This window comes from Peromyscus californicus, unplaced genomic scaffold, assembly GCF_007827085.1.
Source record: "Peromyscus californicus insignis strain IS unplaced genomic scaffold, ASM782708v3 Scaffold_9__1_contigs__length_137607984, whole genome shotgun sequence".
Lineage (NCBI taxonomy): Eukaryota > Metazoa > Chordata > Mammalia > Rodentia > Cricetidae > Peromyscus > Peromyscus californicus.
In genome coordinates, this window is record NW_026294617.1 from 98,365,822 (window position 1) to 98,391,439 (window position 25,618).

Here is a 25,618-nt window from a genome sequence, read left to right on the forward strand (position 1 = left end):
TACATGCGTGCATATGACCAAGGGTTAATACATCTACATAGAGTCATATAGACCATGTTGAGGACTTTGGGGAGTGGCTGGGGGGTAATTTATAAATCAGAAACTCTATATTATATCGTTTAGGGGGCTTTTCCCCCACTTAATTCTACACCTTGCTGGTTTTCCATGTTGGTACACATCCGTCCTCCTTACGCTTTGTACTGATTGCCTGGTAAACTGTAGTATTGATGTGCCTTTCTCTCTCTCTCTCTCTCTCTCTCTCTCTCTCTCTCTCTCTCTCTCTCTCTCTCTCTCTCTCTCTTCTTTTGAGGCAGGGTTTCTCTGTGTAGCCCTGGCTGTCCTGGAACTCAGTCTGTTGACCAGGCTGGCCTTAAACTCACCGAGATCCGCCTTCCTGTGCCTCCTGAGTGCCTTTAATCCTGGCTGGGATTAAAGGCTTGTGCCACCACTGTTCTACTGTAGTAACCATTTTAATTGATACAGATTCTGTTAGCATTCTTATTACTGACCATATCGGGGACTAAGGGGGTCCAGCCCCTCGATAGTCCCCTCCCAGGGTCCGGGAAGAATCTACAACCAGCTGATAATTAATCTTTGATAAAAAGAAATGAATCTATGTACACGAAACTCCTTAGTCCATACACTTTATTATTCTGTGTCAGTTCTCTCTCTACAAGCTTCTATTCTGCTCTCATGTCTAGCTCCTTTCTTGCCTGATTTCTCTATATTTATCTACTGTCCCCTCTAGGTTCTATCTTAATTCCTTCATCTAGTTCTGCCCCTTCTAGGTTCTCATCTATCTAGTTCTTTCCCATATCAGCTCCTCTCCCGTCTCCTTCTCTCTCATCTGGCTCTTCCTCATCTTGTTCTTCCTCATCAAGCTCTTCCTCATCTTCCATCTCGTTCCTCTAGTCCTCTCTTCTAGCCCTTCAATCTAGTTCTTCCCCATCTCAGTTTGTTCCTCTCAAGTTCTTACCCATCTAGTCCTTCCATTCTCTTTTCTCTTCTCTGTCCCCTTGTGCCCTGAAAGTCCTGGTGTATATACATTTACAAGCAGTATTCCCTTGGCAGTGCAAAGCCAGGCTTCCAGGGCCAAATGGAGGGGTGATAAGAATCACATAGGGAGGCAATAACCGTTAATTATCATTTGCAACCCCAAAGGGAAGTGACCAATGGGGAAATGAATTAACTAAAGGCTAAATTCAGGTAATATCTAAGAAGAGGGAATCTTATGTGCTCAACTATAGTCTTAAACATGATTAGTAGAAAATGTTAAGAATCTATAAATTGCTAGGTCAATGGGAGAAAATAAAACTGTCTTCTTTTTTCCTGTGGCTCCTATCTGTCCAAGCTATCTGCCATTTTTCTGCAGGGTGGGGGAAAGTGTGCTCAGTCACTAGGCAACCTGTGTACAGCTAGATGCCTCTGGTGATAGTTAAAGGGAGATCTGGAACCAGAGGTAAGGTTTGGGAAAGGAGGAAGTAAAGCTTAATTGGCACATCCGCCAGGCCTTCTCAAATGGGTAGCCTGGATGCTTAAGTCTGTTCTTAGAAAGTACGGAGGTATCTCTGATAAGGTACTTTCCTCCATCTGGGGATGGACCTGGCCGGATGCTGCTAATGACGATAATTACAGGGAGGCTTGAACTGGGGTTTGGGCTGAGCATAGCTGTCAGCACAGAAGGTTATCTAAATATTCCTAGGAGTGGTTAGGTAAGGAGTTAGCAGTCTATAAAGTTAGTAAGGCTGTAAGAAAAGAGAGTCCGAGCTGAATTGTGTAAAGCTATTACTTAACGTCCACCTGACCTAGGTGGTGCCTCCTTGTGGAATTTACCTTAAATCGGGAGACTTGCATGTGGACTGTTATTACTGCTAGTCCTTGAAAGTGACCAAGGGAGATATCTGATTCCAGAGAAAGCCTTTCCTGAGGCTGTTCTCCAAATACTTGGAATGTGTATGTCCAGAGAGTGATCAGTCCACACTGTTAGCCCTTCTTAGGGAAAAGTCAATTGGGAAAACTATGAAGGCACACATGACTTTCATAACAGAATACAGCTGATATATAACAAGCCAAGTAACACCAAAAACTCCTTGGGATTTGGCTTCCTCTGGAGGAATTCCCTGATTCCTCCAGGTAGTGACTTTGCCATAACCAGCTGAGTTATAATATATTCCTGCGGCCCGCAGCATGACCAGATTTTCTGTGCTGATTATGGTTGTTGCTATTGATTAGAAGAAAGCTAAGCTGAACTGTGTGTTGACAAGAAAAGGCCTGTCGACCCTTCCTTCCCTCACGTCGCCTTCTGGCAGATTGTTGAAACACCATAGGGATTATGAAAGCATACACATATGTGGAGCAGAGACCAATGTAATGGAAATCCCAAACTCTTGTTCTGTTCTCAGTGAAAACCTCTCCTCTGTTCACAATTTTAGATAATCTGCTTAAGCCAAGATACAGAGGAAACTCTGAGGCGCAAATCTCACACATGCTGCACTTACTTTGGGCTCTCGTCACTTTCCGTCACGTTCATGGCCGTGGCTGTCCATATTTAGCTTCCTAAAGCACTTCATTGCCCCAGTCATTCATTATCCGAATGTTTCCAGTGGTTTCCTTAATATAAAAAGATGTAATTGGAACCAAAAGCCAATGTCCATTAGAGGTACTGTTTAAAAGCGAGAGCTGGATAAAAGTATCTGCCGTTAGCCATACCACTCTTCGTTTTTACCTTTCACCTAGAATGAAACGATAAGTACTGAGAGGACACATAAAACCTTGTATTGTATAAATAGTTGTATCTAGCAACAACAGCCAGCTAAAAAAGCTTATCAAGTGTTCAGGTTTTAAAAGATTTTAGGGGCATACTGGATGCTGGAAGAACTCAAACTGTTTCACATGGGGCTTTAACTCCGAGAAAGTAACAGTGAAAAGAGACACCGTATTAGATACTGGGAAGGGGCTTTTAATAAGAGGAAATAATACGGGCACAATAGTGAAATCTTACCAAGATATATTAAATATGATATAAATAAATGTAGAGGTATATTCTTGATGTTTAAAACTGATATGTTTAGCTAGCCCCTTCACAATTAAATATTATAGCGTCAAAATTCTTGTGCTTTTTTAATGTGTGTTTGTTTTGAGACAAGGTCTCTTTATTATGTAGCTCTGGCTGTCCTAGAACTCCTATGTAGACCAGGCTGACCTTGAATTCATGGAGATCCACCTGCCTCTGCCTCCTGATTGTGAGTGCTGTGATTAAAGGCGTCTGCCACCTCACCTGGCAAAACTCTTGTTTTTTAGAATACTTTGTTCGACTGTAAATACTTGCCCCTCTTGACAGGCATTGTTATGGTTAGGTCAGGCCCATCGGTTAACAGAGTCAAGGCCAGACCACTCCCGCTATCACAGGACCTACTCACCTGCAGTTGAGAAGACAGTCGCCCTAGTCACAGTGGTTAGGATAGCAGAAGCTCCCCAGAAAGTGAACGGTGTGTGCTGTGGAGGTCACACTGGGATGGGCAGAAAAACAAATTCAGTTGCTCGTTGGGCCTTGAACAAGATGAGGACATGGAGGAGAGGCGTGTTTCAGACACAGGCACATCACAAAAGCACGTCACAGGGTGTCATATTCCTACATGTTGGTCCAGTGGCAGAGTCCGGGTCCCAGGATCTGTCACGCCGAGGAAGATGGGAAGTCCTGGGAAGATTCTGCTCAGCTGTGTGATGCCCGAGTTACAGACTCTCACTCACTGCTGTTCCGCACAGCACAGACAAAGCCTTGCAGCCTCCCTCCCAGTCAGAGCTGCACTGACTCGCTCAAGTCAAGGTATGAGAGGGGGAAGCAGTTGGACTCCGTATAATTTGTTTTAGGTAATTTTTTATGTGTCTGAATGTTTTACCTGAATGTATATATGTGCACCACATGCATGCCTGGTGCCCATGGAGGTCAGAAGCGGGCACCAGATCCCCTGGAGCTGGAATTAGCAGTGTTTGTGAACCACCATGTAGGTGCTGGGCAGTGGATGCAGGTCCTCGGCAAGAGCCATCTCTCCAGGACCTGTGTAATTTTTCTGGAAGTCGAGTTAGGAGGATTTCCTGGCAGGTTTGGTAGGAGTCTGAGAAGAAGAAAGTCAAGCATGACTTGGGAATTATTGATCTGGGCCATTACAAGAATACTGTCGTTGGCCTGGAGAGGTGGCTCAGCGGTTAAGAGAACTTGCTGCTCTTTTGAGGACCCGGGTTCAGTTCCCAGCACCCACATGGTGGCTCACAACTATCTGTTACTCCCAATTCCAGAGGATAATACCCCCACTTCTGACCCCTGTGGAATGGACACTAGACATGAACATGGCTCACATACAGAGATGCAGGCAAAACATTGATACACATAAAACAAAATAAATCTTTAAAAAAAAAACCATATATGCTTGTGTGTGTGTGTGTGTGTGTGTGTGCGTGCACGCGTGTGTGTGCACACGTGTGCGTGTGTGGTCTGTGGTGTGTGTGTTTGTGTGTGGGAGGTACATGCATGTGTGTGGTGGTGTGTGGTGGGGGGTGATGCGTGCATGTGCTGTTTGTGGTGGTGGTGGTGTGTGTGTGTGTGTGTGTGTGTGTGTGTGTGTGGTGTGTAAGCATACTGTTGCATTGCCGCCACACTCGGGGAAGTCTGTGAGAACAGCATTCCTGTCTCCAAGTCTCGTTATAGTGTCTCATATCACCCAGTCTTAGCCCGCAGCCTCCACCATGGCTGAAGACTGGGGACGCCCTGGGCTTGAGATGGGTTTTGCGGGTGCTGCTTGCATTCAGGCAAAGTTTTCCCAGCCCTACACGTTGTTTGCTTGCCCTCTCCTTACTCTCCTGGCCTCCGCTCACCTCTTTAATCCCTTTCTCGTCCATCAACCCTTTCGTTCCTTCTGTGTTCCTCCCCATAAGGTCCACAGGCTCGGAAAATGTTCCTGGAAGTCGCTCCTGTGGGTTGGTGAAGAATTTCCCTGGTACCTTTCCTCTGCAGACAGGCTGGCTGTGCTTGATGTCATTCACTCATCCTGCCACCAGGTGGCAGCATACCACAGAACATTGAGCTATTGACCCTGCACTACAAGGAAACTTTCAGAATGGCCGAAATTATTAGTGTGTGTCACAGACTAATCTGGCCATGGTTAGACAGGAGAGTCTTCTCCACTTCTTCTTTGGTGAACATCATGCATCTCTGTTAGATATTATTGTCTTTTCTTCTTTTTTACATTGTCCTTTCTTGAGGTAGTGAAATAGTTCACTTGAAGCTTTACCTCCCCACAATAAAATATTTCTTGTGTGTGTTTGGGTGGCATATGCGTGCCTGGGAGGGGATTTGTGTGCAAATGTGTGAGTGAGCCGACACGAGGGCCGGTGTCCGACTGTCACTCTCTGCCTTATCTTCTGAGTCAGGTTTTCTCCTGAACGTGGAGTTCATTTTTTTCCAGCTAGGCTAGCAGCCAGCAAGCTCCAGCAATCCTCCTGCCTCGGTCTACCCCCCATACCACTGAGGTACAGGTACATGTGTGATCACAGCCAGTAGTCACATGGGTATACAAAAAGCACTCTTTGTTGTTGTTGTTTCTTTTGTTTGTTTGTTTGTTTTCAAGACAGGGTTTCTCTGTGTAGCCCTGGCTGTCCTGGAACTCACTTTGTAGACCAGGCTAGCCTTGAACTCACAGAGATCCACCTGCCTCAGCCTCCCTACTGCTGGAATTAAAGGCGTGGGCCACCACCGCCCGACTTTCTTGGGGGTGGCGGGGGTTAACAAGCACTCTCAACCACCTCTCTAATCCTAAAATATTTCTTGAGAACTATAAAATGGTTGCTAACTGAGCAGGTTTGTATGCAAAATTTTGGCTGAATTTTGTGAGGAATATAAGGGAAGCAGATGCCTCTGCCTCGAGACGCTCTCAGTGCAGTTGGAAAGAAAAGCATAGTAGTAGAAGAAGCCGTGAGAGTCGGCTGTCGATGGGGATGGGGATGGCTGTCAATGAAGTGCCCGCTGTGTGAGCGTGAGGACTAAGTCCGAATCCCCAGCACCCACCTGAAAGGCCGGGCAGTACAGCATGCACCTGTAATCCTGGGCTGAGTGTGCAGAGGTGGGGGGCTCCTGGGAGCTCACTGGTCAGTCAGCCTCCTCAAACTGGTGAGCTACAGGTTCAGTGAGAGACCTGTCTTGCTGAATAAGGTGAAGAGTCCTTGAGGAAGGAAGACACCCATGTTGTCCTCTGATCTCACACACACACACACACACACACACACACACACACACACACACACACACGCTATTAAGAGCACCACTGAGCAGTGTTGGTGAACAAGAGACAATGTGCATCAGCTGTCTCTGAAGCCCGAGCTGCTCACAGTCAGGGTGAGGTCCTCACAGAGAGCGGCTGTGCTCCCGGACACTCTGTTTTAGCAGGAAGAGGACCAGAGCCTTAACTCCTGAGCTGTGAAGACGTTAGCCTTCCTGCTACGTGGCAGATTGAGGGCGGGATGAAATGCTACCTGGAAACCGGGGCTTCAGGAGAACGAATACCTTCCCTGTCCTCCTCATTCTCACCACTCAGGTCCGCTTTCTGCAGCAGTTCCCAGAATGCCCCATTTATATCCTCCAGGCAAGGAATTAGAGATTAATTTTGAAGAGACTGGTTTGCCCCACAGAACAAAGCTACAAGCTCTGACACACGGGTCCTGTTTGTCTTCCACCCTCCAGTGCTCAGAGCAGCCCTCACAGTGGCTACCACCACCTCATTCATCAACATGGGCTAGGCTTCCCACTGTCTCAGCTGTTGACACCGGGGCCACAGAAGTCCTGGTTATGGGAGAATGTTCTGTGTATTACAGGACGCCGCTCACCAGCAGCCCTGGCCTTTCCACCAGATGCCGGTGAATGTCACCTCCCAGCCCATGCACCCACCAGCCAAGACAGCCCTGAATGTCTCCAGTCCTTGTCCAGTGGTCTGGGAAGGGGTCTTCCCTCCCTCCCTTCTACTCAAAAATCACTGGTTTGAGCCGATATCCACTGACTGCCAGACATAAGAACCCAAACCGCAATCAGCAAAGGGGTTTTGAGAAAAGGAGGGATTGGGGAAGAAAACCGTTATTGTCGGAGAAATGAGAGACTGTCGTGTCACTGAGAATAAGGTCTAGTTTTTCAAAACCTCAGAAATACTCCGATTGAAATTTGAATTGCAAGGATGAAAAGTAAGTCTATAAGGCATGGGACAGTCATACTGAAGATCCTGCTATAAACTGTAAGAAAAATGAAAAGCAGGGAGCAAGCACTCGGTCACCAAATAGAATATTGAAGGATATGCCAGAAAAGGCAAGGACACGGGAGAAAAGTTCCAAACGGAAGGATGGCCTAGGAAAGGTTCCCAGACCTAGAAGGACATGACCTTCAAAGTGAAAGGACACCGGTCCAGTCGGACTGTGGCCACAGCAGGGTAAGTCATCTAGGATTCAGAACTAATGACGAAGAGAAGATTCCAGAAAGATGAAACAAGACGCAACAGGAAGGGAGTCAGTACAGATGTGCGCACGCGCACGTGCGTGCGTGTGCGTGTGTGTGCACAGGAGTGCGGGTATTATATTAATGATGACATTTTTGTTGGCTTCTTGTCTTTGCATTGTTTGGTGTGGAGGTAACTCCGTGGAGGTTTGATCTCCTCTAAAACGGACTTGGCAAGCGTCCACATCCAGCACCCCGTTCCACAAGGTGGGGTGCTGCCTTCACAGATGACTGGGGCTGCCCGTCTTCTTGAGACTTTGACTTTAAGAGGGTTGTAAACAGCAGTGTAAGTGTAATTGTGGGGTTTCACTTCAGGTGTAAACTTTACCTTACCGCTGGTGGTTTAGTGTAGTTCTGTTGTTGTTGTTTTATTGCTGTGTTGTTGTTGTTTTATTGTTGTATTGTTGTTGTTGTTGTTCTTGTGTTCTTCTTTTCTTCTTCTCCTCCTCGTCCTTCTTCTTCTGGTTTTGGTTTTTTCAAGACAGGGTTTCTCTGTGTAGCCCTGGCTGTCCTGGAACTCACTCTGTAGACCAGGCTGGCCTCGAACTCACAGGGATTCCACTGCCTCTGCCTCTCGACTGTTGGGATTAAAGGCGTGCGCTACCACCGCCGGGCTTTGCACTTCTCATTCTAATGAACATTAACCACATCCAGTTTTACCTAAAAGTAAACTACCTCAACCCAGAAAAAGTCAAATGCCTCAACTCAGAGTAAAGAAAGAGGAAATGAGCAAAATATCTGAGTAAGAAAACGTGTATTTACTACCAAATACTTTTTACCACCACACCCAGGCTCACAATTTCTCCTTCCTTTGAACACGTGGACGCTCTTCCCATAGCTATTAGGCCCAGGAAATAGTTGTGAGTCCTGGTAGTCACAGGCACACAAGGGATTGCATAATTCCCATGTCTGCAGGTAGCGAGGCTGGGTGGTTATCCACTTCAGGGTCAGGCAGGACAGACTGGGGAACTGCACAGGTCGGCGGGGATGCAAGCACAGAGTGTGTGTGTTCACATGTCCTGCAGACACCTGGTCAGTGCTCACTCCATAGTAGCCGGCTGTGGGCTGAGGGAGAAGAGCTGCTTGCTCCCGACTGGGTCCCGATGGTAAGTTCTGTCTGCTTGGGCACAACTGCCTCTCTAGGCTTGTCTTCTTCCATGAGGAGGCCTAGCTAAGATCAGGGATCCTCAGCTAGCCAAGATCCACAGCAGGCTCTCAAGGCTGACCTGCCATCTCTAAATGAGGCTGCCTCTCCAGGCCATGCTTCTCCAGGGTGTGCCCATGCCTGAATCTTGGCCTCCATTACCAGTTTTATGTACCCACCTGCTGGGTCGCCCATTGCCCTTGTTCCAGAGACAGAACCTCGTCCTGTCCCATTTCAACCTAAAAAGTGTATGTTTTTTTGTATACTTTTTAATAGTGTGTGTATATAGATATGTGGATGTATATGGATGTCCATGTGTGTGGAGGTCAAAGGACAACTTGCAGGAAATAGTTCTCCTTCCCTATGTGGGTCCTGGGGATTGAGCTAAGGTCATCAGGCTTGACACACAGTGCCTTTACCTTCTGAGCCATCTTGGCAGCCCCAAAACATGTATTTTCTAACCGTGATGGAGTTTGTATTTGGAGAATTTCACTGGTTCACAAGATTATGCTCAAAACCAGACTACAGCTGGCCCTCATGGCAAGGACCTTTAAGCTCAGCTCCTTGGAAAGCTGAGGTAGGTCAAGCTATCTGTACCATAGAGCAAGTTCAAGGCCAGCCTGAGCTGCTGTGAGATCCTGTCTCCAAAGAAGTAAAAAAGGGCTGGGGAAATCACTTGATGGACAAGGCTTCTTGCTCTGCAGGCATTAGGACCTGGGCTCGAATCCCCAGCACGTATATGAGCTGAGCATGCTTCTGCATGCTTGTAACTCCAGCCCTGGGGGGTGAGGGGGGAGGAGGCAGGTGATCCTGAAAGCTTGCTGGCCAGCCAGACTCGCCAAAACTGTGAGCATCTGGTCCAGTGAGAGACTGTGTTAAGGCAATAAAGCGTAGAGTGATAGGTGAAGGCGCGGTTCTGCTCTGGCTTCAGAGTATGCGTGTACACACACACACACACACACACACACACACACACACATACACAGAAGGTTAGGAAAGTGCTGAGGATAAGACTCAATGGTGTGGTCCTAGCCTGGCATGTGTGACATTTTCCGTAGTACGACAATATAAGTACACAAGTAGACCGGGTGAGTACAGGCACACCCTCTTGTGTTCCCTGCCTGCACTCTCTCCTTGGGGTAGGGAGAAGTGTAGCCCCAGCTCCCCGGGGCCAAGCCTCTCCTCCCCATTGTTTACCCTCTCATTCCTCCATCTTAACTGACAGCAGCATTGCCCTGATAAGGTGGGCTGTCTCCCAGCTTCCCTCCTCCGGTCCTGCCACATCTGTTTTTCCTCCTGCTTGTCAGAGTGGTATTTCTTGAATGCGGATCTGATCACAGATCCCTTCTAACAGGCCCATGTCTCATTCCTTTAGATTGAAGTGCGTGCTCTCCAGCCTGCCTTTACAGTCTTCACCTCTCTAACCCCAGGTCTCCGGCCTTCTATCTTGTTCCTTCTGGGTCAAAATAGAGCTCCCCAGATAGTTCAAAATAGTTCTCCCTGTTCTCACAGACCTCTGATGAGATCGTGCCACCCACTCTGCCTCAGACCCTTCCTGCTCCTCTTACACGTCATGGATTTTGTGTCTGTAGGGATTCAGATCATGTGTCTCCCGCAGGAAACCTGAGTTAGGAAATGTAGTTAATTGTTTTTCACTTGATGACTAACATGAAAATTATGTCACATACTATACCTGTCTTTTGGGTTGCAATTATCTCCATGAATTTGCCTTCGGGACTGTAGTGAGTTCCCGCTCAGTGTCTTATCCACCCTCAATTCTTGTCACCTGGTAAGTGCTTGTTAGGTATCTAATGAATGACGTGTGAATAAATCTATGCTCGTAATAAGTACAGTTCTGAAGTCCAGGGTCATAAACAGTTGCTTACGTAACAGAGAATAAGAGGAATTTGTCAACTTACAAAATGGGGAAAAAACAAAAAACAAAAAAAACCTGTGATCTTGCCCCTGGCAAGACCCGGTGCAGCTGCCCAGGGATGTCATTAATGATAGACAGTGAAGCCTCTTGGCCCTGACTTCTGCAGTTGCATTGGGCTGATGCTGCCGTAAGCTCTATTGTTAAAGGAGCAAACACCAGGCTCCATAGTCCATGCTGGTTGTCTGAGGAAACAGTAGGTCTCTTACAGCTTATGGACAGCGAGAGGAAACCTCTCCTTCCCAGAAGCCATGGCAAACATCTGCCTCATGGTCTCCTCCTGGGTTGTGTTCCTATCTATTTTAGTCAGCCATAGGAGCCAGGAATGGCCACTTTTTTGTGTGTGGAAAACTATGGTCATTTTGATTTTGAGATGATTGGTTAAACCATCCAACATACATTAGAAGTAATACCCCACGATGCTTCAGCTATTCTAAGCCTATTTGGGGGTTTTGATTGGGGATAAATGAGATGGGATGAATACCACCAAAACCAGCTGGAAGAGTGAGTTATCCAAAGGAAGACTGGATATTGTCAAAAGGAGCCCAGAAGACAGCTGTTCATAGAAGGCTTCAGAGGCTTTGGGTCATAATCCACTAATTATTTCTGGAAAAAAAATACTTTTTCCCCTAGGCAGGAAGGGGCTTCTCAAGGGAAGGTGGAGCCGTAGCCTCCCTTGTCTCTAACAAGTCAGCCTGGATAAACTGGGTGTGGTTTCACCCGTTGTCCCAGTGCTTGGGATGTATAGGCAGAAGAATCGCCGCAAGTTCAAGGCTCGCCTGGTCTGCGCAGCAAGTGCCAGGCCAGCCCGGACTGCATCTGTCAACGCATAGTCAGCACACCTGAGAACCGAGGTCAGGCCGGCCAGCTGGAGACCCCCAGAGAGAGCCGTGCACTCTCGTTTCACGCCCACCGGCTGGGTTGGCTCACACTACCACAGCTCTGTGGTTCATGTCACTCCGTGACACGTCACCAGTTCCCGTGGATAAACGTCTACCCAGCATTTGAAGGACAAGCATTTGAAAACTGTTCTGTGGTAAATTGTGGTTATCTTAATTTTAAAGTGATTAGTTCAGGCATCACAGGAGGGTGTGTGTGTGTGTGTGTACATTTATATATAGAAATAGATGACATTATTTTTAAATATTATGAAGAAAGCTGAAAGCATGCTTAGTTGAAAAAATGGCCATTTTAGTGTTCATCTTGTTCCCAAGATTTTGCAATAGTGTGGCATCCATTAAATAATAAGTGTGTTACACGTTTCAGTGTGTGGTAACAAGAAGAAGTGACTTCATAGCCACTTGGTCTGCTCTGTTGTGGTTTATGATGCCATCTGGATTCTTCAGTGGAATGATTTTCCGTCTAAATCACTGTAAACTTCTATTTAGTTTTCACAAATCTGAAGGCAGATCTGTTTGTGGTTTTTAGCAGTGATGTAATTCTGGAACATACTGTGACTGCTAAAAGTTGTCGTATACCACCAGTATTTAACTCAGTGTCTCACATCATTTCAGACAAACTAGAAGCCTGGAAAAAAAAAATCCGCTTCTCCGCTTGAAGATTTTATACTTCAGTGTTTCCTGTCCGCCTTACCACTCACCTTTGATCATGTCAGTTGAGATGAGTTGGGGGGGGGGTGCTCTGGAGAGTTCTGCCCCTCAGGAAGCTCGGATACAATGTTTCACTGACGTTCCCCGCCCCCCCATGTGGTAGAGAAAGAGAAGCAATCTCACTTCTTGGCTGACAGTGTCAAAGTACATCCATATTTGGGATGTACACAGTGAACTGCACAGAAGAAACGAGGCAGCTAAGCCTTCCTTTCTCAGCTCTGAAGATGTCAAGGTCCCGCGTTCTTCCTCTGCGTTCCTCCTCAAAGCGGTAGCGGTCTGAGGGTGGGGCGTGCCAGTGATGGCAGTGGTTGATGGATGGGGAAACTCAGCCTGTGCTGCAGACCCAACACAGAGGACAGAGACGGGAGACCGTCCTCAAAGAGCTGGAGAGAAAGCGAGATTTGCGGGCTCGTGTCAGTGTATTAAATACAAAGTGAGGGGAAAAACAAAGAAGCCAGTGATGGTAGCACACGCCTTTAGTCCCAGCACTCAGGAGGCAGAGGCAAAGGAATCCCTGAGTTCGAGGCCAGCCTGGTCTACACTGTGAGTTCCAGGACAGCCAGAGCTACACAGAGAAATCCTGTCTCAAAAAGCCAAAAAAAGAAAGAAAGAAAGAAAGAAAAACAAAGAAAAGGAAACTGGTCGGGACAGGTACTTGCTGTACATTGGAACAGTAGGAGGCAAATATGAAGCTGGTATAGTTTCTAAGGTGTTAGGAAGGTGTTAGTAAAGTCTCCTCAGCAAGGCACAGAGATCCAAGAAACACCCGTCAAAGGACTACCCCACAGATGTCAAACATGCAGAAAGCCTGGGTCCAGGTCCTCGCACTGTCACCGTGAGAAATGTAGATTCCTCTAATGTGAACTGAGGACTTTGGATTTGTTGGTCTCTTCAGCCCTAAGAAGAGCCAGAGTCATCCGCCTCACCATCTTGAGCATAAACCACAGACTGAACATCTGGCAACTATAATGATAGTTTTCTGTATGCGTGGGAGAACGCTGTCCTCTGGATACAACATGGCCTTTGTCTTCTTGAACTCCAGCATTGTAATTAGCCACAGGCAACCCACACGGGATTGGCTCTATTATTATCAGGTCCTGGAAGGGAGGAAAGGGCTCTCAAAGCAGCACACACTGAGTACGAGGCTCCCCCGTCCCTAAGGACATAGAGGAAGGTGGGGAGAAGTTTTCTTCAGTGATATGTTGCCTGTCACCTGGGCTACTGTACGTAGCGCCGTTAAACTCATTAGTTCACCACATTAAACGTGGGTGCAATAGTTTCTTCAGTATGTCATTGGCACTCTCTCTGGGGTAGAAGATGTGTGCTCACATCTCCCCGGGAAAAGTTCATGCAATAATATGGCAAATGTTTGCTGCAGGTGGAGTTTTCCTGTGTCGGCTACTCGCTTCCAAATAACCACTCAGAGGCTTAATATTGATTATAAATGTTTGACCAATAGCTCAGGCTTGTTACCAGCTAACTCTTACATTTTAAATTAACCCATATTTCTTACCTATGTTTGGCCACATGGCTCGGTACCTTTTCTCAGTATGGCTGTCCACCTTGCTTCTCTCCGCATCTGCTGGTGACTCCCCTGACTCTGCCCTTCTTCTTCCCATCATTCTCAGTTTGGCTCTCCCACCTAACTTTATCCTGTTCAGCTATTGGCCAGGCCAGCTTGTTTATTAAACTAATCACAGTGACATATATTCACACGGTATAAAGGGATATTCCACAGTTTCCAAGTGCTTAAAATATAGGCGATACCAGACTAGATCCTAGTATTACAGCAGTGGAAAAGCGAAAACCCTCTCAAGTTGCATTCTGGTGAGAGAGGCAGAAAATCAGATACATAAATCAACAAGTTAAGCTGGGGTGCTCATAATTTGTATGAACACAGTAAAGCAGAGCATTGGCAGAGGGGGTTCTGTCTGTCCTCTGAACAGTGATGTTCAGTTGAGAACTAACCTGAAGGACAGAGCTGACTGTGAGACTGTCTGGGGACGGGGCTGACAGGGTGAGATGGAGCAGAAGAGGTCTTCAGGAAGGAGTTTGATACACTGAGAGGACAGACTGTGGCCCATTGAGCTAGCAAGGAGGAATTAGAAGCCGACTGGTTCTAGGTTATATGGGAGCTTGGGAACAACTCCAAGGAGCTTGGACTTTATCTCAGGTGCAGGAAAGCCTGTGGGCGGTTTTAAGCAGGAAAATGAAAAGATCTGCTTTACGTTATCAGAAGGTGAGTCTTGGTGATTCTGTAGAGAATAAATTATAGCAAGATAAAAGGAGCGAGGAGGCCGGTTAAAAGGCAGTAAGTAGTAGGAGCCAAGGTGAAAGATGGCGATGACTAGAGCCGTGGAGTAGCCGAGACATTGGGAATCACCGAGTGGCTGTGGGAATACAGAGTGAGGTTTCTGGAAATACACACAGGGCTGGTTACCCCTTCCCTCCATGCGTCCCTGCCAGTCCCTACATAAATCTTCATTTCTATGCAGGAAACTCGTGCTAGGTCCCACTGTTCATGCTTTTTATTTCTGCCCAGAGAAGGGATTTGGGCTCTGTATTATTACTTGACTTATTATTCGTTTTTCAATTAATAATTCGTACAAGTAAGTCAGGCACACAAGTTTACTTCTTGGTTACTTGGACACCACTTCCTGCGCATGGATTCTGCCTTGCAAGAATGAGGGCATAATTTAAGAACTGTGCGCACTTCTGGGCTCCACGTCACTGACCTGTACAATGAAGTACATTCCCAATTTAATACTGCAGCTGCGCCCCACAGGCCAAAGACAGCTTAAGACTTTAAATTTTGCTTATGATTTAGATACGCTTGTGCATGTTGGGGTTGGAGGGCAACTTTGCAGTCTTTTCTCTCCTTCCACTTTATATGGGAATGAACGTAGATCAAGGCTTGCACTAGCCACCATCCACTGTCCAAAAGTTGTATCAATGTATTCACACAGGGAGTGTGTATCTAGTTCTCTACACCCTCAACAACACTAAGCATCTGTAATTACTGTTCAACTAGTACCTCAAAAAATACTTTTTGCTTTGTTTCATTGTTAACTACCTCTTCATGTTTGCTGACTTTGTATTTCTTCTGTTTGAAATTATCTGTCCGTCTTCTTCAACTATCTTGATGTGAGATTGCTTCGTCTATTATTTATTGGATCTCTTTGATGTATCTGCATGTTACACTCTGTTTGTGCTATGTTTTATGGAAAATCTCTCCCAACATATTGCCAAAACTGACTTGGCTTTTTAAGTTGCATTTAGGAACCTCTTCGTCAGAATCCAATAGTGTAAGGTTGGACGAAGCATGAAATAAGCTTTGCACCTCTTACTTTTAAAGCAGTTAAGATGAAAATTAAAATGAGTAAGAATACAGATGCTAACTCTAGTAGTTTAATTGTGTCTCTGTTGTTTCCTTCTAGTACCCCCAACACCACCTTCACCGAATTCCCAGAAGCCGGGAGGTTCGGCAGTCCTGGCTCTCCTCCGTGTTCACCACCTTGCACTCCATGTGGTTTTCCTTTCCCCTGGTTCACCGAATAAAGCCAGATTTGGTAGGTAAGCCTGTCCCTCGGGACAGAGAAAGTAACTCTCTCATCGCTTGTCCACTGATAATAAGATCTGTTGTTTATAACTCTCTCATCGCTTGTCCACTGATAATAAGATCTGTTGTTTATAACTTTCTCATTGCTTGTCCACTGATAATAAGATCTGTTGTTTGTCGGTGAGCCAGGGCTTTTTAGAGATACACAAAATGTATAGTTTATGTGCACTTTGCTGAAAGAGGTGAGAAGTTTGCCTTCCTAGCTACAGTTTGAACTGAGAGTTTGTCCTGTCCTTTCTTTTATGATGACAAATGCCAACAGTGTCTTTAACTAACGCTTGTGGCTGCTCACTGTGGTTCCTAACCAGCACCATGTGCGAGTCAGCACCAAATAGTTGATTCTTTTTCAATACTCTTTTTGGTATTTGTGAAGACTTTTACCAAATATGGTATGTGGCAGTCAGAATTTCTTATGTATTCAAGTTTTCCTAGGAAAGGAGTACAGAAAATAGAAAGCTGAAAGCTGAATACATTCCTGTATCTCTGCCTTCTCTGTCTGTGAAAGTCTTGCACGCTCTTGCAGTCTTTGTGGTAAAGTTGGAGGGTTAATTGCAGATGTGCAGCAGAAGATAGTGCAGATCAGTGGATGTGTGTCACAGTGCTGTGCATGGCTCCTAAATTATGCTCATTCCTGTAGACGGCGGAAGCCATTAACTGCCGTAGCCCAATTCCCGGATATACGAGTCCTGCCGAGTCTATATTATTCTCATGAATAATTGAGCCAAAGTATATTTGCTAGTGATTTAGAAAGTTCTTCATCAGCTGGATTGTAGTTTAAACCCTTATTTTGGAGGACAGTTTAAAACCCTTTATTTTTTTACATGAGTAGTTCTCTATGAGTTTTTTAAAATAGCATTTACATACCATAAAATGTACAGCTCTTAAGTGTATAGTTTGACCACATCCCTAATAAGACATAGAAACTCTCCATGACCTCAAAGTGTTTTCTCTGGCCTCTTCCAGTCAGCCCAAGCCCCCAAGACATCACTGTTTTCTGATTTATACCACCCTAGATTAGTTTTATATGCATTTATTTTTTTAAAGTTTATTTTTATTTTATATGTATGGATGTTTTGCCTGCATGTATGTTTGTATATCATGTGCATGCCTGGAGTCCACGGAGGCCAGAAGATTCATCAGATTCCCAGGGACTGAGGTTATGGAGGGTTGCTAGCTTCCATGTGGGTGCTGGGAATTGAACCCAGATCCTCTGGAAGAGCAGCCAGAACCCTTAACCACTGACTGATCTTCCCAATTCCCTCAAATTTTTGTCAAAATAAGTTGAACTCACAGTCTACAACTACGTTGTTTAGCATGTAGTAGTCAAATATCTTTCTTAAAAATTATTGTTGGCCTTGCCGGGCGGTGGTGGCGCATGCCTTTAATCCCAGCACTTGGGAGGCAGAAGCAGGCGGATCTCTGTGAGTTTGAGGCCAGCCTGGTCTACAAAGCGAGTTCCAGGAAAAGCGCAAAGCTACACAGAGAAACCCTGTCTCAAAAAACCAGAAAAAAAATTATTGTTGGCCTCAAATGCTGAATTTATTTTTAAACTTAAGAGACAAGTGGAAGGGGAGAAAGGTCATTTTATTTTATTTTGAGGCGTGTTAAGTATTCTTTATTTGATATTGTACATAAACCACACTACAGTGCTTTCTAGTGAGTTAAAAGCAGCCTCATTAGATAACAGAGAATTCTGATTAAATTGACTTAGTCAAGAACAGTATAGACTCCTGCTTCCTTGTCTTTAATCATGGCCTGTAACAGGCTAATGAGTAAAATTGAAACAAGAATGAGTCATGCTTTGTTCTAACAGTGAAGGGAATTTTCCCCAGTATGAAAATATACTCCTATAACCAATTATGTAAACCTAAGTATAAAGCCATTCTTTGGAGCTGGAGAGAGAGGTCAGTGGTTAGAGCACTAACTGCTTTCCAGAGGACCTGAGGCTGGTTCCTGTACCTACAAGGTGGCTCAACCATCTGTTACTCCAGATCCAGGGCATCTGATGCTCTCTTCGGATCTCTTTGTGCACCAAGCATGCACATAGTGCACAGACATAGTGCAGGCAAAATACTCATCTACATAAAATTAAATGAATTGAATTTAAAGACCACCATTCTTCAGTAGATTTCAAGGTGGCATTCCTTATCTTTGTGAAAAGCTGGGCATTACTAATTAGATCCAATCATATCTTTATTTTTTTTAGATTTATTTATTTATTTTATCTGCACCTCAGAAGAGCCCATTCGGATTCCATGGGACTACAGTTACAGATGCTTGTGAACCACCATGTGGGTGCTGGGAATTGAACTTAAGACCTCTGGAAGAGCAGCCAGTGCTCTTACCCACTGAGCCATCTCTCCAGCCCCCATCATATCTTTAAAAGGGGGAAATAGTGGTAATATTTAGTAAACTGAAATTGCTATTTTGAAAAAAAAATCATATTGGGCTGTGCATGGTCATACACATCTTTAATCCCAGCACTTTGGAAGCAGAGGCAGGAGGATCTCTGTGAGTTCAAGGCCAGCTGGTCTACATTATCAAGCTCTAGAACATCCAGGAATATATAGAGAGACCCTGTTTCAAAAAGCAAACAAATAAACAAAAAGATCATATTCACTTTACTATAATCTAGTTTTACTTAAATCAGGACTGGCTGTCCAACAAAAATACTATGTTACCTTTCCTACTCTGGATTCTGTTCATGAGTTTAATCCTGGCACATACTGAAAGCCGGGAGATATTTGCTTTATAAGTAGGGCATGAATGTCACTGGTTAGCAGCCCCTTTAATAAAACCGTTAAATCTGCCCTTTCTCCCTTCTGAGTCCCAGCGAAGATTACTGTGTTCCAGAGATTTCCTTTCTGGGGATTCTCTAAATACACCATCAGTGTGTTCTCTCTCTAGGTGATGCCTATGCTATGTTTAAGAGAGTCCTGGTGTGTCTTCCTCCCAAACAGGCCATGCAGACTTGGTCCAGGCTTCTGCTTACCCCTGTTTTCTACAGTGTGCCACTGAGCGCGCTTTGCAGCAGAAATCTCCACACCTTTCTGTGTATTACCCATTTATAATTCATTCTTCCATCACTCAGCCAGTTTGAGTGCAGCAACATCAGAGTTCAGAAGGAAATGATAAGTGATGGGTAATGTCCGCTGTGGATGCAGAAGAGCTCGGTGACTCCCCGGCCTGGTTTTTGTTTGGTATTGCAGTGCCGGGGATTGAACCCAGGTCCTCAGGAATGCTAGGCATGTGCTGTACAACTCAGCTCTGTGTTTCTGATACTCTGTTGGTGTGCCTCACGGGTGTCGGGACTCTTGGTCCCAGGCCCATTTTGCCTCTTACTTTAGTTCATTCAGTTTCCTTCGAGGCCTTATTACCTAAAAGCAAAAAGGATTGGGCTAGCTATCCTCTCCATTTCTTTAATTAGTCTAAAGTTTCATCAACGCTGTAAAATTGCTTGTAAAAAGTGTGTGTGGGGTATGCTTATGTTTTTGAGGGATAAGAAAGGAAGGACTTGGAGTATGTGGAAATACTTCTTCCACTTTCAAGTGCTGAATTTTAAAAGTCACTTCAAACCTGAGTGTCGTTGGACGGCTACTTTGGTCTGGTCGGCAGCCCTGAAAGAAAAACACAACACAAAGATCTCGCCTATATTTATCCAGATCCACTGAATGTGAAATGTTCAGGTGCTGTAGTACTTGCAGAACTGACTAGAAACGCTTGGTGTTCCCACGGGACCAAAGTAGAGTTTTATAAACAGTGACTAGAGGGGAGAGCCGTGTGGCGGCTGTGACGGCGCTGTGCCGATGGCCACACGTTATTGTGATGATAGAACCTGCACCAGCAGCAGGTACAATCAAAGCCATGTTGAGTGTGCCCTGACAGTCCTCAGAACAAAACCAGTGGGGTCGGTTTTAAAGAGATCCTGCTGTTGCCCTGCTAACCAAGTGCATTTGTGTACTAAGAGCCTTGCTATGCTAACCACTCCGCCAAGGTGACTCAGTTCCCAATTGCACCAGATACCGATGGCGACGAACTTCCTAGATTACAAAAGAAAGTAAATTATAGTAAAATCTTAATTCTCTGTTACTTAATACCTGCAGTTAGCAAGTTTTTCATGTGTAGTGTGTTGCCAGACTCTGACGTTAACTGAGAAGCAGACAATCTTCTCTCCCTTTGGGTAGGAGTCAGTTGAAATGTGTATGCTATGTCAGCGAACTGGATGTTTTTACAAACTGAGAAATGAACATCTAGGCCATTTCATGGGTGGCTTTGCTTTATCCTTTGGATTTGACTTTTTAAATTGTAGCAAAGACAATGTGTTCAAAGATAATGTGTTTGTTGCTACAATTTAAGAACTTCATTTAAAATCGATTTTGGAAGATTTTTCTAGGTATATGTTTTGGAATAGTTTGAACAGTAGCCAGGTGGTCACCAAGTAAACTCTATGGCTTAAAGGGCTGGAGAGATGACTCAGCAGTTTAGAGCACTGGTTTCTTTTCTCTCAGATTCGAGTTCCATTCCCAGCACCCCCATGGCTCACAACCATCTGTAACTCCTCCCCTGGCCTCCTCAGTCATGCAAGTGGTACACAGAGATCCATGCAAGCGAAACACTCAGACACATAAAACTAAATTTAAAACTTTTAAAAATCATATGGCATGGGGCTGGAGAGATGGCTTGGAGGTTCAGAGCACTGGCTGCTCTTTCAGAGGTCCTGAGTTCAGTTCCCAGCAGCCACATGATGGCTCACAACCATCTATAATGAGATCTGATGCCCTCTTCTGGCATGCAGACATACATGCAGGTGGAACACTATGTACATAATAAATAATTTTTTTTAAAAAAAAGAAAATTTAAAAAAAAATTTTAAACAATGGTTCTCAACCTTCCTAACGCTGCGCCGACCCTTTAACACAGTTCCTCACGTTGTGGTGACCCCCAACCATAAAATTATTTTTGTTCCTACTTCATAACTGAAATTTTGCTACTGTTATGAATCGTAATATAGATATCTGTGTTTTCCGATGGCCTTAGGTGACCCCTGTGACAGGATTGTTTAACCCTAAAGAGGGTTGCGACCCACAGGTTGAGAATTGTTGGCTTCAGGGAAAACTCACTGTTAGAAAAGATAGCATGAGCCGGGCGGTTGTGGTACTCACCTTTAATCCCAGCACTCGGGAGGCGGAGGCAAGTGGATCTCTGTGAGTTCGAGGCCAGCCTGGTCTATAGAGTGAGTTCCAGGACAGCCAGGGCTACACAGAGAAACCCTGTCTTGAAAAACCAAAAAAAAAAAAAAAAAAAGTAAGAAAGAAAAGGAAAAGACAAAGGCAGCGTGAGCCTTTAGGTTGGTGGCGTTGTTGAGACAGCTGACTGTGCGCCTGCGTTCCTAAGTCCATCTGCTGCTCGTCTTAACCAACATAGGCTCTCCATGTTGGTGCAGAGGGAGTACAGGATAATAGAAGGTTCTAATCGTGTTGAAAGGGCACTTCTACCTGGTACATAATCGCCGACATGTATTGACCACTTATGTGTGTTATACTTGAGCACTTTGTGTTGCTGCTCCGTGTGGTGGCCTTGCTAGTTACCTTTAGTGGGTGGAGGAACCATAAGACCTAAAGTCACTTGCCACGAGTTTGCACCATTAAGAAGCTCGGCTCTTTCCTATTCCTAAGAGCTGATCCACCAAACTGCATGCCATGCCATCCATTCTGGAGGATCATACCTTGAGAGATGTATTCCCTCAACACAATTAAGAATCAATTAATACAGTGTGTGTGTGTGTGTGTGTGTGTGTGTGTGTGCAAGCATTTGTAGAGGCCAGAAGACAGCCTTGGGTAGCATCCTTTGGGTGCTTTCTACCTTTTTTAGTTTGTTTGTTTTTCATTTGAGACAGAATCTTTCCCAGGCCTACAACTCACCAAATAGGTTAGTCAAGCTGCCAGGGACTCCCAGGGACCTCCCAGCTCTGCCTCTTCAGGACTAGAATTATTACTGCGCCCAGCTTTTTAAAAAGTGGGTTCTGAGACTCAGACGTGTCTCCTGTTTGTAATGCGGGCACTTTACTGATTACGCTAGCTCCCCCATTCACTAAGTTACTTCTGGGTCTCCACAAGATAAATAGTAAAAGTGAGCTACCCCTGCTTATATAACTGTTGCTAGAGTTTTTCTGCCTGGCCCACAGTCAGGGCAAATCTCTCTCACCCGCCAGTCCCAAGCCGCTCAAACCCAATCAAGTAAACACAGAGACTTATATTGGTTACAAACTGTATGGCCGTGGCAGGCTTCTTGCTAACTGTTCTTACAGCTTAAATTAATCCATTTCTATTAGTCTATACCTTGCCACGTGGCTTGTGGCTTACCGGTACTTTACATCTTCCTTGTCCTGATGGCGGCTGGCAGTGTCTTCCCTCCCAGCTTCCTGTTCTCTCAATTTTCCTCTCTGTTAGTCCCGCCTATACTTCCTGCCTGGCCACTGCCAATCAGTGATTTATTCATTGACCAATCAGCAACACATTTGACATACAGACCATCCCACAGCACCTCCCCTTTTCTTTTCTTAAAAAGGAAGGTTTTAACCTTTACACATCTCCAAAGTCAGCTTGGTATATTTGGGAATTTGGGCGTAGCTTCTCTTACTACTTCCTGCTGGAGGGGGGTGCTGTATCTTCTGGGGAAACAAAGAAAATTTTAGGATCATGGAGTAGTCCATGAGGCTGTATCATCTGAGCCAGTTGCCTTGAAACGGTTCTGGATGTTGGATCATCTGGGCCATGGTGTCATCAGAGACCTTTCAGGGGGTCTTGGCTGGTCAAACCTGATGTATCTTAATCTGGAACAAATCCATAGCCTCTGGCTTTCTGTGGAAACAAAAGCAGAGCCTCCTTTCCAAAGCAACATATCCTTACATCCAAATTTTGAAGTCAAGGTACCTTTAAAATATACATTTTGGCATAACTCAACAGCTTTTGCAATCAAATGTTTTTCTTCAGTTAAAAATCCCAAAGAAAACACAATCCAGATTCTCTGTGTAATATTCATCTTCACGTGGCTTATTTTTTATATTAATTTTACTGTCTCTTTAAAGACTTTATTTTTTAAAACCATGTATTTGTTTCTATACTGTATATATCACCTTTTTTTTGTCTCTTTCAAGCCTACGTATATTTTACACATATTTTAAACTATTACATCTGAATCTGTCTTATTGTGAATCTATTGTTTTAAGCTGCAGCAGCTGTGGCTGCTGGCTCCGCCCACCTCAGCTTCTCAACATGGCGTGGTACTTTACCACCAGCTCTGGGAGCTATCGTGGGTCTATGTTTTTATCCAAGCAGCGTGTAGCCCAGAAACCTCTTTTTTTGTTTTGTACTAGTAAAGGCTAAATCCACAATGCAGCTTAATGTGCCACTTGCAGAAGCCTCATTCCCACCATACTGCAGGTCGAGCATGCACGCACGCTAGGAACCCGCCAGTAGCTCAAACCAGCAGCTGCCGCTCATTTGAGAGAGACAATTAGGAACTGTTTTTAGCTCCGTTTTAGAATCTTTTTTTTCAGGTTTTAGGTGGAAACTCTTGCCACCACGTTGGACGCCATATAACCCAGTTAAGTGTCTGCTTTCAAGTAGACTCAACATTGGCCCAACCAAGTAATAATAGTACAGAGTTCAAAATCAACTGTCAAGTGTATCTGCTAAAGTACGAGTTTAAAATGGACATAAATGGAAGGGTTAAAGAAGCCAGGCACAGTACCACTAGGTACCTCAGCTTCTTAGGAGGCGCAGGTGGGAGGATCACTCGAACCCAGTTCAAGGCTAGCCTAGGCAATGTAATAAAACCATATCAATACAATAAAAGAAATTATCGATGAGGGGTGTAGGGAGGTGGCTCAGTCAGCGAGCTTGCTGCACGCTGCACAGTCACTAAGACCTCGGTTCAGATCCCCAGCACCCACGTAAAAGCCAGGCATGGCGGCATGTGTCTGTAATCCCACCTGGTGGGGAGACAGGAACAGGCAGGTCCCAGAATCTGTGAGCTGTTGATGCAGGAAGAGCCGGGGCTGGGGGACTGCTCAGCTAGCGAAGGGCCTGCTGCACCAGGGTGAGGAGCCGAGTTTGGATTCTCAGCACTCACACAAAAGCCAGGTCCATGTGTCCACCACCACAGCTCTGGGCTGGGATAAGTGGGGAGGCAACATCGGGCAGATTGCATTGACCTCTGACCTCCACATGCACACTCAAACGTACATGCACACATGAACATGTGCACATGCACAAAAGAATTATTAAGGAAGGATTATTACAGAATTCTACAAATGAATTGTCTTGGAAAATTAAGCAAATCGAGATTTTCCAGTTTCTAATTGTAAAAACAGTTCTGAAATGTTCTGTTCCAACTCTCTTCTTTATGTTAACATACAAAGAGTTTCATGATCACATTTGCATACGCCTATATTGTTCTTCCTTGCTCATATCCACACCCTTTCTACTCTCATACATCCTTCCTCCTCCTCATAATCCCCTTTCTGCACTCATATCATATCGCTCGTGTGTGTGTGTGTGTGTGTGTGTGTGTGTGTGTGTGTGTGTGTATTTAAATTCTGCATGAGAGAAAGCATGATAGTTCTTCTTCCCCCATGACATTCTCTTGCTCCCTCCCACCTTTCTGTCCTTTCTCCCGTCCCGTAGTACCCCTCCACTTTCACGTCATAGACATATGTGTATGTGTGTGCGCACATATGGATTTAATATATATCCCACAGAGTTGCAGTATTTGTCTTTCTGTGGTGCTTATTTTTCTTAGCATGATATGGATCACTTCCAACCATTTATTGAAACTGACATAATTACATTGGTTTTTTTTCTAAGACGGGTTCTAAGTCGGCCCATAACACAGGCCAGCCTCAAAACTTCTAGATAGTGGAAAATAACCTTGAACTTCTGATCCTTCTGCCTCTGCCTCCTAAATGCTGGGATTACAGGCATGCCCCTCCATACCTGGCTCAATTTAATTCTTCTTTACCACAGAAGGAAACTCCATTGTGTCTGTATATGTCACATTTTCTTTATCCATTCATCTGGTAAAGGACACAGTTGTCTATCACGTGAATAGTGCAGCAGTGAACGTGGACATACATGTATTTCTGTGGCATCCAGACATACATTCCTTTGCATAGATACCCAGGAGTGATGTTGCTGGATCCTGTGGTAGCTCTGTCTTAGTGTTCAAGAACCCTCCACATTGTGGTGATATTTTAATTGTGCTGAAATGTGATTTTATCTGTATGTTAATAAATAAAGTTTGCCTGGAGATCAGAGGTCATTAGCAAGCCAGGAATAGAAGTCAGGTGATGGTAGCCCACGCCCTTAATCCGATCACATGGCAGGCAGAGTCTCTGTGTGGTCAAGGACACAGCCAAGCGTGGTGACCCTTGAGTCTTTAATCCCAGTACCAACCATAGAGACCAGGAGGTCTGTATAGACAGGCAGTGACGAGGAAGTCATGTGGCTGGGCTTAGAGCCAATGAGAAGGCAGAACAGGAAAGCAATAAAACACAAGACACACAGGAAGAGGGTCTCTCTCTCAGGGGAAGGACGGCAGCGAGTGGTAAGATAAGGTGTTCTTGGCTCTTGGCTAGAGCTCTCATCTCTCGGGCTTTTAACTCTGTATTTGGCTCTGTGTTTCTTATTTACTAAGACTGTTTGGAATTTCGTCTACACCACATGGTTTCTGCCCTGATCTTTCCCTCTGCTTTCTGATGTCTAGCTCCACTCCATCAGGG

General features: G+C 45.1%; 1 protein-coding gene across 1 annotated transcript in view; it reads left to right on the plus strand.

Annotated features, from left to right (window-relative positions):
* The window catches only part of Alg14 (ALG14 UDP-N-acetylglucosaminyltransferase subunit), an 82,995-nt gene that overhangs the window by 17,138 nt on the left and 40,239 nt on the right, over positions 1-25,618 (plus strand). Inside the window, exon 3 of the mRNA XM_052731387.1 lies at positions 15,656-15,787. Coding sequence (XP_052587347.1) covers positions 15,656-15,787 — 132 coding nt within the window. The remainder of the gene's footprint in view (positions 1-15,655; positions 15,788-25,618) is intronic.